Here is a 14,248-nt window from a genome sequence, read left to right on the forward strand (position 1 = left end):
CAAACCACCACCCCCACCCACCCAATCGGTCACTCAGATTGGCCGAAGCCAAAATCATTTTATTTTAAATAACGAGCAGGAGCAAAAAGACTGCCGAGCTTCCATGCCCTCAGCCTTTTACAATAATAGTAATTTGAATGTAAAGAGTGTTTATGAAATTTGGCTGTAATTAATTCGTTGTTAAGTGACAGTTCTCAAGCCGTGTGGTGAGAGGCCCATGGAACATGCAGACAGATCGTCCAGAATAAAATAAAATGATCTCCACTGTGCAATAGAAGAAAAGTTAAGGAGAGTTGTGAAAACACCTAATGTATACAATTCCTTATGACTAAATGCTCCAATTTAATTTCAGTGCTGGCTCAGTTATGTTGCTCTTTAGTTAGGTGCAGCTTGCTGGCAAATATGTTGCTAAACCTCATTTTCAGTTGCCCTGTATGGCAACCTCTCTAATCCTTGTTAGGAAATTGTAGAGTCTGGGGCTGACAAAGAGCTCACGCTTGCTATTGTGGAGCTCGCGGGCTGCGAGTGAAGCCTCCGCAGCTGCAAGGGACCCAGCTTGGCTCAGCTGTAGTATTTAGGCAAGTGCAGTCTCCCGGCTTTGTCACTCTCTGCCGACAATGGGGGAGGGGGGATGGTCTTTCAGTGCCTGTAGCAATGCTGAACACAGTTGGGGATCAGGGCCGGGCATTCATGTCACACCTCTTTTCATTGCAATGGATTATTAATTCAAGACTAAAGGTCTGCGGGGGAGGTGGTGCCGGGGTGTGGAGGAGTTAAAGAAAGATGAAGTGAGAGTGCTTGTGGCCCTGTTAAGGTAATTTTCATACTCATTGGAAACCATCAACACTAAGAGTGTTGTGTCCCTGTTGACCCGTTCATTATTACAAATGCACAAGTGCCGTGGTTCTCAACATTTTAGCAGCCAGTCATTGTTGAAATCACCTTCTGAGTCATCCTTCCAGCCTCAGTTCTTAGCTGCCTGTAAAAACCTTCACTCATACCGGGTTTGAAAACGTTCCTTAAATGGTGAGATTAGTCTGATGTTCTGTTTTCTGCGCTCCTGTTGATTTGTTGGACCTTTCTGGGCTGGAAAGCGAGTGGAGGCTTGATGAGGAAATGGACTGCTAATGTGACTTGTCAGCCTGGAGTCATGCACAATTGGTGTGAAGAAATACAGAGGTCACACCGTGTCAAACACAGCAGCTCTTCCTTGTTTTCTGTGGTTCTTGAGAGATGTGGGCAGAAAAATGAAGTGGATAATACATGCCCTTACAAGTGTTAAGTGAAGAATCGATAGGATAATATGAGTTTTTAATTGCAGACACCATTAGATGCAATGTATCACATTATATCTGATAGAATAATAAAACATAAAGGAGTCAGTCATGAGAATGATGGTCTTTCATGCATTTATAACTTTACATCTATGATTTTGAATCTTTATTATGGGTTAATAACAGCAGACTGAAAGTTTGAAATCAAGTTGTCAGTCCTCTAATGCTTAGTAATTAAGATTCTATAATATGAACTGGTTCCTACAGTGCTAAGTTCACTCCATTTGCACTGCCTGGCCAGATTCAGAGATTGTCAGAACCCTGGAACAACTGCGTAATCTGTTAAAACCACATTGCCGACCAGTATGGCTGGGCGGGGAGCTTAGCTTGACCCCAGCCACAATAAAATGGCGGACCCAAAACTACAGATACCTTTGACCCCAGCAGCGCTTTATCACCAGATGCAAGGGGTGAAACCTTTCCAGAGGCACAAACGCTGCCTCCATTATATTGCAGCACTGCCTCTAAATTCGACAGATCGCTATATGCAAGTGAGGTGGAGCCAATGATAGTGTTATTGTACACGGCCTTAAGAAAGGGCAGGTTTGATGATCAAAATGGCATTTTTTCATTCCGTATTTCTTTATGTACGTACGTTTGTGAAATTCCCTCAGAACTGGATGAGTTATGTAGGTGCTTAGAAGACAAATAATTTTTAAAAATCTAAGTCAGAATCAGATGTACTGGGGGTGAAATTGGTCTTGGGTGGTAGCACAAAACAGGCGATTGTGAAATGGTGGAGAGTCCAGAACAAGGGCACATAACCTTAAAATTAGAACTGGGTTGTTCAGGGGTGATGACGGGATGCACTTCTTCACACAAAGGGTAGTGGAAATCTGGAACTCTCTTCCCTCAAACAGTTGTTGATTTATTTCAGTATTTTTTAAATTTGAGATTAGGGTCCTCCTATTTTCTCTCTCGTGGTTTCCCCGCCCATAATTTAGTTGGGATTTATCAAGTGGTTGACATGGGCTATCCACCATTAGGTGCACAGGCGTGCCCTGGACTAGGCTGCTTCTGTGATTTTTGCCTCCTTGCCTGTGAGGAAGCAATGGCCTGCACTCAGTGCCTCCCCTTGATAAAGTAACTGAGATGGGGAATTCACCAGAGTGGGGTATGTTGGTTCTACAATATTTAAATACAGATTTTAACATTTGAATAAGTTGTTGTTGATGGCCCAAGCAGAGTCCAGTGCCACCATGTGTTCAGGGTTTACTATTTGCAAAAACTTACAACCAACATTCCATCACATCCCATGAAACTCTGCGAGATGTCTGCATGTCATTGCTAGGTTTGTGGATTGAAAAAGATGTTTAGATTTTGATTGATGACCTGGTGATGCCAAAGTTTAATAGAGAAATGCACTTTTAGTGTGTGGCTAGCACTACTAATGCCATTCCCATTATCCAAATTACCACTGTTTCCTAAATTTACAGATACCGTAAAGACCTTCAAATGGGTAGATATCTTGGTCAAGTCAGATGTAACATAGTCATGTGTGGTGTGGTATGGTGGCCATATTGAATTTGCCAGTGTAACTACCAGAATGCTCCAACAAAGTCTGTTATAGCAAAATAACATGATTATATTTTGATTTTAACGTTATATTTTGCCTGTCTATTAATACATGTTAAATTTGCTTAAAGTTGATAATGGCAGTGAGATTATGTTGGCTCTCTATGCTTATCTGTCGAAGCTAAAAGACCCAGTCAGCCAAGCGTGGTTTTGTCTTCCCTGTTGGTCATATTGGATTTGGTCATATGATGAGTTGGGTTAATCAATCAACATTTTGAAAAGGAAAGTAACAAAAAGGGATTGAGGTCAAATCTAAATATGTATTTGTTTATCTATGTTTAATAAAGTTTACACATTACTTTCCCTTTTAAGCTGACTCATCTTGAAATAGGTCAACCAGTCTGCCATTTAACTATGTTACATTAGAAGTAAATAGGACTAGTCAGCTGATGACAAGTTCTAGATTTGTTGACAAGTCATTTTCTATGTGGTCTAAAGGGGGAAGTTCATGTGTAAATAGCCAATGATTTGGCTATCCACAGGGTATAGCTTGTGCAAGGTAAATATTAGTGTCCCAAAGAAAAGGAAATGTGTTTTTGCTCTCATTGCTGTAGAGATTTATTTTTCTTTCCCCAGCAATGGTACACCAGCTCAATGAAAGTCATCTGTGTCTGGCTGACAGACCGATTGGATCTACAGCTCCATCTCTACCAGCTGAAGACACTCATCAAAATAGTCAAGGTATAAACAGCTTCTTCCTGATTTCTCAATAGGCTACTTGGAGCAGTGGGATGAGTTAGCTTGATGTAAGCAACATTCAAATCCAAAACAAAAGATTAACATCATATTTTGTGTCTTTTTTGTTACTGCTATAATAATGATATTGTGCCCTTCTCAAGTCAGCTGCATTCCTTCATTAGTGCCATAGTGATTTATATCCATAGACACTTATCATTTGGGGAATTTATCGAAGTTTAAGGGTACTGTTTTCATGGGACAAATAGCCGACAACTTCCATTTTGTTTGTGAAAATAAAGAGCCAATGGTCATTTTCATCTCCGCAGCATTACATGCATCTGATGCAATGATGTGTTTCAACATATTTGGCATTGTCATATTGCGTGCTTGCTAGCAGAGAAAAGGTTCGTCAGACAGGTTTTTTTTAAAGGAAAGTAACAGCTATTTAAAAGGGGAATGCAATGAATCATTAATGATCAGGATTGAAGTCAAGATCAGATCTGTATTTGCTTAAGGTAATGTCAGTGCTGTAAATCTCACAGATTTTGTTTTGATGATTAAGATACAGTCCTATAGACTTGTAAAGATGCAGTAATATAATTGTGTATAGGAATTTCGAACTGATAATGTACGAATATCTGCCGTAAATTAGGTGGATAATTACTATTAGCAACTCAGCTCACTAGAAGATTATACTATTATGGTTTAATGATAAATGAAAGCTAGATATTAAATTATCAAGAGCTGTGCCAGCCAACCGCAATACTTGACCTTCTGTGAAGTATTAAAGTCAGTACGTGGGGGGCACATTTCACACACAGTTTGACCCAATGGGCAAACCCATGATGTTCCCTGTAGTACCCGTTACTCCTGTAGGAGGCACTGTTATTGAAGTTTTCAATTGTAAAGAGGTCACAGCTTGCCTGTCACAGATTCACCCAGCCTGGTGGCATATACAATGGCCCAGAAATTCGGGTCGGGGGCTTCCCGCGGGTGTAAGCCCCCGACCTGCACTTACCAAGCGCCAGCAGTTGAGCTGTAGGGCCCCGTGGAATTCCGATCCGAGGCGCAGTGCTTGCGTATCCCAGGGGCGCAGTTAGTTCGATGCATCCCCTGGGATCATGTGGGCCATGGGCAGCCAATCGGAGGAGGGAAAAGCCCATTCATAAGATTGACAGGAAGACCTGTCAAAACTTATAAATACTACGGCCCCAAAATAGCAGTAAACCTTCAAATAATTTTTTTTTTTAATCACACTTTTTAAATAAACTATAAATTACATTAAATAACTATTTTAAACAATAATTTAAATTTTTGGAAAAAATAATTTTATATTCTAACGGGGCTAAAAATAAACTTACCTTGCTTTAAAGTATTTAAAAATAATAAACCTGTGGAAAAAATGTTTTAATTTTAATTAATTGACCACTTACCTTGTAAAAAGCAGGCCTTACGCCTGCTTTTTACATTTCTAAATCCTGCAGGCTTACGATCCTGGGAAAACCTGCAAAAAAAAACGAAGTTCAAAGCACACGCGCAGCCTCTCCTGCGCGCGCATTCGACCTCTGAACCTCTTCGTTCAGAGGATCAGAAGTGCCGGGTTCCCGTGCATGCACAGTGCATGCAGGAAACCGACACTTCCATTCGGCCTACGGGTGAGAACCCAGTGCGTACTCACCCGTGGAGAGCCGACTTTCTGGGCCATTTAATAGGTTCTATTTGGTAGTGAGAATTTATGGTTTAAAAAAAACTTTAACTATACATGATTGGTACAATCTTTTAAAAATAAGTTTCCCCTTCTAGGTGTCCTAGTCTTGTCTTTTGCCACCCACCCACCTCTCTGCCTCTGACCAACCCAGAATATGTTGCAGTTAACTACTAATATTAATCATTAAATTAGCTTCCAGTAACCTTTCACCATATTGCCTCCTCTCCTCATGGCTCCTCTTGACTAGAATTTGTTTTATTAAAAAGTATTTTTTTTCTATTATTGAACCATCTCACGCAACCTCCATAACCACAGGAAGAATCAGCGTACTCTCGCACAACGCACTGCACAAAAACCAGGAATAAACACTACTGATGTGGGAGACCCTGTCATGCTCTTGTTCCCACTGCACACTGCCACTGAGAGGATCCATGTCTTCATCTGCTGCCCGGCCTAGAAGGTTGTGACCCTCCTCATGATCCTGACCAACTGCTTAAGCCGGCTGACCAAATAGTATTCACAATAACCAGAAAAAGTACCTGGAGAGTCAGTGCAAGATGTGGGTAACAGGGCCCTGGAGTGGAAGAGAGAACAGCCCTTCAGGCACCAAAGCAGCCCAGAATTCACCAGACTAACCTGCCCATCTTACTCCGCAGCAGCCATTCAGCTCTACCTTCAAGTTGATTTCCAATGTTGCTGGCCACAGTTCTCGAAATCAGAGATTTCTGGTGCACCCACTCATAACTGGTTATCACCGTCTCTCTCTTCTCCTCCTTCCCACCCTTCCTACCCCCTCCCCGCTTAGCTGCTCTCTCTCTCTCTCTCTCTCTCCCCCTCCCTCTTCCACCCCTCCCACCTTCCTTCCACCCCCTCTCTCTCCCTCTTTTCCACCCCTCTTGCACCCTCTCTCTCGCGCCCGCCCCTCTCTCTCGCGCCCGCCCCCTCTCTCGCGCCCGCCCCTCTCTCTCGCGCCCGCCACCCTCTCTCTCGCGCCCGCCACCCTCTCTCTCGCGCCCGCCACCCCCTCTCTCGCGCCCGCCACCCCCTCTCTCGCGCCCGCCACCCCCTCTCTCGCGCCCGCCACCCCCTCTCTCGCGCCCGCCACCCCCTCTCTCGCGCCCGCCACCCCCTCTCTCGCGCCCGCCACCCCCTCTCTCGCGCCCGCCACCCCCTCTCTCGCGCCCGCCACCCCCTCTCTCGCGCCCGCCACCCCCTCTCTCGCGCGCCCGCCACCCCCTCTCTCGCGCGCCCGCCACCCCCTCCCGCGCGCCCGCCACCCCCTCCCGCGCGCCCGCCACCCCCTCCCGCGCGCGCCCGCCACCCCCTCTCGCGCGCCCGCCCTCGTGCCCCCGCCCCCCCTCGCGCGCCCGCCCCCCCTCGCGCGCCCGCCCACCCTTCTCTCTCGCTCTCTCACCCCCCTCTTCCCATCCTCCCCCTCTCCCTCCGATACGCCCTCCACTTTCCATCACTTTGCTCCCTCCCCTTTCTTCATTATGTCTCTCCTTCCCTCTCCCCCTTTCCTGCTCTCTTCTCCCCTTTCCTCTTCTCCCCACCTCCCATTCCCCCTTTTCCTCAACATCTCCCCCTGCCTATCTCCTCATTATGCCATCCCTCATCACAGCTCCCACCTCCTCTCCCCACTCTCACCCCTTACCCTCTTGGCCTAAAGACTGAACTTGGTCTTCATTCCCCATGTGCAATGCCACGGAAGATTGTCCAGCAATAAGAATTCCTGACGGTGTATTTGTGATGCAAATTTGCACTGATTTAACTTTTAAAAGCCTTACCTGCCATTTTAAGTGGGGCTATTATATTTGGAACAGCCAGAGATGTTTCTGGTGATAAAAACATCTAAAACACAAACCACCACTCTTCAAGCACAGGTACTGACATCTTCGTGGCAGCGCCTAGATTTGTTGTCATCATGACTGACAATTTACTCTCATCTGTTCCCTTGGTTACATGGTATTGAGGTTCCACAGCTGACCCAGATTGGCACGCCAGGCTAAATATACTAATTGTACTGTTAGAGGCCCATTTAATACAACAACAGTATAATGTACTGAATGTTTGTTTTATTTACCAAAACAGTACAGAAAGCTTAATAGGCTCTCTTTAAAGCCATTGCTTTTGTTGGGCTCGATGAATGACCCTTCAACAATGTGATCGTTTTTCCTGCAACCCAGTTCCTTATTCATCTGCTTCTGCCTCTGTAAAAATCTACAGTGTGTGTTTCTACAGATGCACCTTAACACTCCTGCAGAAAGCAGCAGATTAAAGTTAGATAAGATAAATACCAGATTCGTGGACAGTAAAGAACGTTTTGGATTGTTTTTCTCCCAGTGTTCACCATCCGCTGCTCAAACCGCTGACTCTTGATGGACCACAGATCCACAGTCAGCAGGACACTCCAGTACTTTGTGTAGGTTGATATATGAAGGACAGATACTTGGCAGTGAATGTCATCGGGTCATTCGATCAGGAGAGGCATCATAGCCAAGTCTGATCCTGTGCTAACTTAATGCCAATTCATGTTTACTTTGCACTAGGATGACTGTATAGCCATTAAAGGGCAGGAACCCTGGCTTAACATAGAAACATAGAAGATAGGAGCAGGAGTAGGCCATTCGAGCCTGCTCCGCCATTCAATGAGATCATGGCTGATCATCCAAATTCAGTACCCTGTCCCTGCCTTCTCCCCATATCCCTTGATCCCTTTCGCCTCAAGAAATATATCCAACTCTTTCTTGAATATGTTTAATGAACTGGCCTCCACCGCCCTCTGTGGCAGAGAATTCCACAGGTTCACCACTCTCTGGGTGAAGACGTTCCTCCTCATTTCAGTCCTAAATGGCTTACCCCTTATCCTTAGACTATGACCCCTGGTTCTGGACTCCCCGGCCATCAGGGACATCCTTCCTGCATCTAGTCTGTCCAGGCCTGACAGAATTTTATAGGTTTCGATGAGATCCCCTCTCAATCTTCTAAACTCCAGTGAGTATGAGCCCAATCGACACAATCTCTCCTCATACGTCATTCCTGCCATCCCAGGTATCAGCCTGGTGAATCTTCGCTGCACTCCCTCCATGGCAAGAACGTCCTTCCTCAGGTAAGGTGACCAAAACTGCACACAATACTCAAGGTGTGGTCTCACCAAGGCCCTGTACAACTGCAGCAAGACATTCTTGTTCCTGTACTTGAACCCTCTTGCTACGAAGGCCAGCATACCATTTACCTTCTTAACCGCCTGCTGCACCTGCATGCTTACCTTCAGTGACTGGTGCACAGTAACACCCAGGTCTCTTTGCACTTCCCCTTCTCCCAATCTATTGTCATTCAAATAATAATCTGCCTTCCTGTTTTTGCCACCAAAGTGGATAACCTCACATTTATCCACATTATAGTGCATTTGCCATGTTTCTGCCCAATCACCCAACCTGTCCAAGTCGTACTGGAGTTTCACGACATCCTCCTCACAGTTTACCCTCCCACCCAGCTTTGTGTCATCTGCAAATTTGGAGATATTACATCCAATTCCCTCGTCCAGATCATTAATATAAATTGTGAACAGCTGGAGTCCTAGGACCGATCCTTGCAGTACCCCACTAGTCACTGCCTGCTTATTATTCACCCACCCCTAGCCTGTTGTCCTGAGATAATTGTAACAGTTCAGCTCCTGCAAACCTGGGACATTAAAGCTTAGCACCACACCATGCACTGCTTCCACCTACTATCTGATGGGGGAGGGGCTTCCCCAGCTGTGATTGGTAGTTGACCAACTGGTGTCATTCGATATGCTCTGTGTCTGCCCAGCGGGAAGTGCCACAAGAGCAGCCATGATGTGACTGCCTCGCCAATTGATCCTTACTGTGGAGAAGTGCCTGGCTTTTGCTCTGTGCTGTCTCACTCGAAGCTTCCCCTGTGTCGACCTTGGCTCAGTGGGTAGCACTCTTGCCACTGATTTAGAAGGTTGGGGGTTCAAGCCCTACTCCAGAGACTTGAGCACTTAATCTAAGGCTGATACTTCAGTGCAGTATTGAGGGAGTGCTGCACTGTCAGAGATGTCGTCTTTTGGATGAGATGTTAAACGCTTTAAGCGCCTTGGGATGTTTTACTACGTTAAAGGTGCTATATAAATGCAAGTTGTTGCTATAGCCAAGTGGGAAAATATGGTGCCAGTGTGGTACTAAAGCTGGGTTAGTCCCAGTTACATTCTCTGGTATTTGATGTATCAGGTGATCTCAGCAGGGTAGCGGCAGGACTGCGATGATTTGATTGGTCTAGGGAGCGGGAAGAAACAGCTCCCTTCTTGATCGCTATCCAGGGCTTTCTGCTGGACAGTGGCTGCGTGTGAACATCAGGTGTGGACAGAATTAGGCTCTGCTGTATTGGCCTCTACAGTCGAAAATCGTGCTGAACATGTCAAAGCTCACGCATGCAGAATGGTCATTTGCACACGCAAGGTAATGGCACCTGTGGACTCCCAGCCCAACAAGAGTCTGCACTAAGGACGGGAGTGAGAGGAAGAAATAAAACGACTTGCATTTATATAGCATCTTTCATGACCTCAGGACCTCCCAAAGTGCTTTAGAGCCAATGAATTACTTTTTTGAAGTGCAGTCACTGTTGTAATGTAGAAAACACAGCAGCCAATTTGTGCACAGCAAGCTCCCACAACAGCAATGTGATAATGACCAACTAATCTGTTGTAGTACAATAGCAAAATACTGCAGATGCTAGAAATCTGAAATAACAACAGAAAATGCTGGAAATACTCAGCAGGCCAGGCAGTATCCGTGGAGAAAGAGAGTTAAAGTTTCAGGTCTGGGACCCTTCAACAGAACACTTATGATGAAGGGTCCCAGACCTGAAACGTTAACTGTTTCTCTCTCCACGGATGCTGCCTGGCCTGCTGAGTGTTTCCAGCGTAATCTGTTTTAGTGCTGTTGGTTGAAGGATAAATATTGGCCAGGACACCAGGGAGAACTCCCCTGCGCCTCTTCGAAATAGTGCCACGGGATTGTTGGTCTACTTAAACTGAGGGCCCGGTCTGCCCTCTCAACATCTGATCGGAAAGACGGCACCTCTGACAGTGCAGCACTCCCTCACCTTTGATTTTGTGAAATCGGATTCAGGCTCAAAATATGCGGGGTCGTCATCAGCCTATTGAATGTGATCACAGCAAGGAGCAGCATGTGTGCTTGACACGGATTGTGTTAGATTATCCAGTGTTACTAATCTACAGAAATCGATTTTCTTTTCTTCAAATCTGAAATGTTGCCTTTGCATGTTTTGAAAGCTGCAAATTCTGAAAGATTGAAAGATGCGACGTGGTAACCACGTTGTCATTTAAAAATTAACGTTTCTTGCTTCAGAAATCGTACAGGGACTTCAGACTCCAAGGAGTTCTCGAAGGGACACTGAACTGTAAAACGTATGAAACCATACACACCCGTCTGACAGTGGAAGAAGCCACAGCTTCGGTGTCTGAGAGTGGAGGCCTGCAGGGTATCACCATGAAAGACAGCGACGAAGAGGACGAGGATGTAAAGTAGAAAGGAAGGAAGGGACTCATTATTTTTCAACCAGTGTTTGTACCATTTCTTCAGAGGACGGTGAAAAACATCATTCAAGTGTAATGAGGTTGTCTAACTTTAGAGCATAGCTGTAGAGCGGGCTGGGGAGGGGAGGGTACATTTGTGACTGAACTCTGCCATGATGTCCGCCTGCACCTGATTCAGGCCATAGCAATACCGTGTGTAGATCTCTCAACTCACTTGAGAACTGTGCCGTCCTGAGCGAGGGAGAAAAGGGACCTGGGATCTGACCTTCCAGGAAAAACCCAATACTGACAGCAATCTCTAACGTTTGGGAAATGTGCCCACGGCTCAGGTGCCAGGAAAACGTGGCATACCGACCGTGTACACATTCTCAACGAAGCCATTACCATCAAACATTGCGGACTCAGGCACGCCGAGTCCTCTAAGAGAAGTGTGCGGGGTTATTAGTCATCTGTGCTGTTTGTGGTCTTAATTGGTGAGATAAAGCGGCATGATAGAATAAAACAGCCACGTCATATTGAGATGTTTTTTGTGCCTAATGTTCTGGGTATCTTTGTAAATATAGCGATGCCTTTATAATTCCAGCTTCAATAATACTGTGCGCGTTAGGCGATCTGTGACATGGGCAGTGTCGCTCATTAATGATCTGGAGTAGTTCATCAGTGTATAACCAGGCAATAATGAAGCAACTTGGGTCATCACCCGACTCTACCAGCCCAATTTCAAATAAAACACCTTTCCCTGCCAAAAAACGGTACCTTGTGTCATTGCTGTGTCTGTGTGTTCAAAGATGCATCTTTCCTACTTCCCCGGCCTCCCTGCACTGTAATTCCCCAGTTGTCCAAATCTGCTGAACATACCAGTAAAATCTACATCCGTCTAGAGGAGGGAATAAAATGGTGTGTTTTTCTCTCAATAGTCACTGCAAATACTAGTGAAGTCTTTCCAGCACAACACATTAACGAGAGGCGAGTGTTTGCGTCATTTATAAAACACTGAACGATGGCTTGAATTATAATAAACGCACATCTGAATTTCCAATTTATATTCGTTTAGCTGTCTTGCCTGGACTCTTAAGAGAAGATATTTATTAGGACATGTGGGAAAGGACGTTTATAGGATTGGGTAAATGGGGTATTTTAAAATATTTTTCTCTCAGTAGTTACTCTGTAAAAAAAAAAAAAATCTGTGTGTGAATGATTTAAACACTTGGAATCTAACTTGTAGTACAATAAAATGATTTAATTTACATTTGATATAATGATAAATGGGTTGGACATTTTTATGAATCACCTCGTTAATGAAGTGTGACAATATTTCAAATTTTGCTTTGGGTTTCTAATCTAATACAGAAATATTAGTCAGCAACTGCACGCTGCAAGATTTCTCTCCCCCGCGTGATTGAAGTAGACGGCTCAGCGCTGTGACTGAACTTGCACCGTGTTCGCATTTGCTGGTGGAAAACTGAAGGGACGCGAGTTTGATCCAGCGAGCAGAATAAAATGATGGTTAATAAAGCGTGTATAACCTCAGTTGTGGTCTTAATTGGTGAGATAAAGCGGCATGATAGAATAAAAACAGCCACGTCATATTGAGATGTTTTTTGTGCCTAATGTTCTGGGTATCTTTGTAAATATAGCGATGCCTTTATAATTCCAGCTTCAATAATACTGTGACATGGGCAGTGTCGCTCATTAATGATCTGGAGTAGTTCATCAATGCTGAAAAACAAATGAAAACAGAAACTAGTGGAAATGGACATCAGTTTCAGAGCGGGCTCTGTTGAGGTTAAAACCCCGCGCGGTACCGGACCTGCTGTGCATGTTCTAGTTTTGTTTCACATTGCAATGCCCTTGGGTTAAGGAATGGTCAACTAACCTGTGTGCCTTTGGTGGTAGGCCTTTATAGGTCAAATTCGCCACAATGTGCCTGCCTTTGATAATTAGTTGCCCAGTGAAATCAAAGCATTGTGAAAACAGCCAATTGTGCACCAAAGTGTAGAAATCGGTCCAGCATCAGCCTCTGACTACTTGGCCATGTATTTTCTTTTAGCATTTCGATGCAAGACCCAATATGAATAGTTGGAAATAAAAACAGAAGATGCTGGAAATACTCAGCAGGCCAGGCAGCATCTGTGGAGAGAGAAAGAGAGTTAATATTTCAGGTCGATGACCTTTCGTCAGAACTGCCGCATCGACCTGAAACGTTAACTCTTTCCACAGATGCTGCCTGACCTGCTGAGTATTTCCAGCATCCGCAGTATTTTGCTTTTGTATGAATAGTTGGATTTCGTTGTGGAGAAACGATCTCAACTTAAATCATTCGTTATCTCCAGTGGATTGGAACTGTTTTATAAGTTAGCCGATGAATGTAACTCCAGTGACTGGCGATACCTGGGCCTGACAAATTGACTTATTAAACACAATTGGTTCATTCTTTGGTTCCCAAATCGGCAGAATGGCACTTCAATAATCTTACTAAAGTTTTTTTTTTAAATGAGTCCCAATCAATATTTGGGGTCAAAATATAATTGCAGAATAATGTGTAGTTTTGGTCACTTTAACCAGCGTTGGACATAACTTTTGGATACAGCCACATACCACACCGTGCTTTCCTCAAGTAGAACTTACTTAATATGGTGTATAATTTTCATTTATTTAATTTAATCTTACAAATCAAGTGCATAAACATATTAAAAGATTTCAAAAGTCTGCCCGTTGAATATAGCATAATATACATATATAACTGTAGCTGAGGTAATTTTTATAGATTACAAAATGAGTTCCAATCTAAACGTGGATATTCCCTCCTCTGCAATTTTCCAAAGTACTTTGAAAGTAGTTTGAAATGCCTCTTCAATCGCCATAACTGCTGAATGATACTTTGAACTTATATTGATGGCGCTGAAAATGTTGAAATAACACTCTCCAAATGTGTCAAAAGTATGCTTACCTTGAATGCAGTAAACGTGGACTGTTCATACATCGATTTTTTTATAACCGGTATCTGACTTAAAATGGGATGAGGCTACTCTAATACGGGAGATTATGGTTTGCTTTTTGAGCGAGAGGTTTATATTTCTGATCATAACAGAAATATTCGCAGTTTAATCAGCGATGGTTATTCGTTGCGTTATTGATATTTTCTGTTGGCTTTGAGGATTTATGTTGAAATCACCATAAATTACATAAAATTTACAGCACAGAAGCTGGCCATTCGGCCCAACAGGTCTATGTCGGTGTTTATGCTCCACGCGAGCCTCCTCCCACTCAATTTCATCTAATCCATTAACATATCCTTCTATTCCTTTCTCCCTCATGGGTTTATCTATCTTCCCCTTAAATACATCTATACTATTTGCCTCCTTGTGGTAGCGAGTTATTAACAGGAAT

General features: G+C 44.2%; 1 protein-coding gene across 12 annotated transcripts in view; it reads left to right on the top strand.

Annotated features, from left to right (window-relative positions):
• Positions 1–13,008, top strand: part of cadps2 (Ca++-dependent secretion activator 2) — a 983,842-nt gene extending 970,834 nt beyond the window's left edge. For 11 of the 12 annotated variants that reach the window (XM_086008791.1, XM_086008779.1, XM_086008781.1 and 8 more), the window contains 2 exons: positions 3,486–3,590; positions 10,671–12,110. In XM_086008791.1, the coding sequence (XP_085864917.1) occupies positions 3,486–3,590; positions 10,671–10,850 (285 nt within the window). In that variant the 3' untranslated portion in view covers positions 10,851–12,110. Of the gene's footprint in view, positions 1–3,485; positions 3,591–10,670; positions 12,111–12,208 lie in introns of those variants that run through there. The other variant, XM_086008788.1, reaches the window with a different exon arrangement.
• The last annotated feature ends 1,240 nt before the right edge of the window (positions 13,009–14,248 follow it).

This window comes from Somniosus microcephalus, chromosome 16, assembly GCF_052327205.1.
Source record: "Somniosus microcephalus isolate GS21.2 chromosome 16, FLI_Smic_1.0, whole genome shotgun sequence".
NCBI classification, from domain to species: Eukaryota; Metazoa; Chordata; class Chondrichthyes; order Squaliformes; family Somniosidae; genus Somniosus; species Somniosus microcephalus.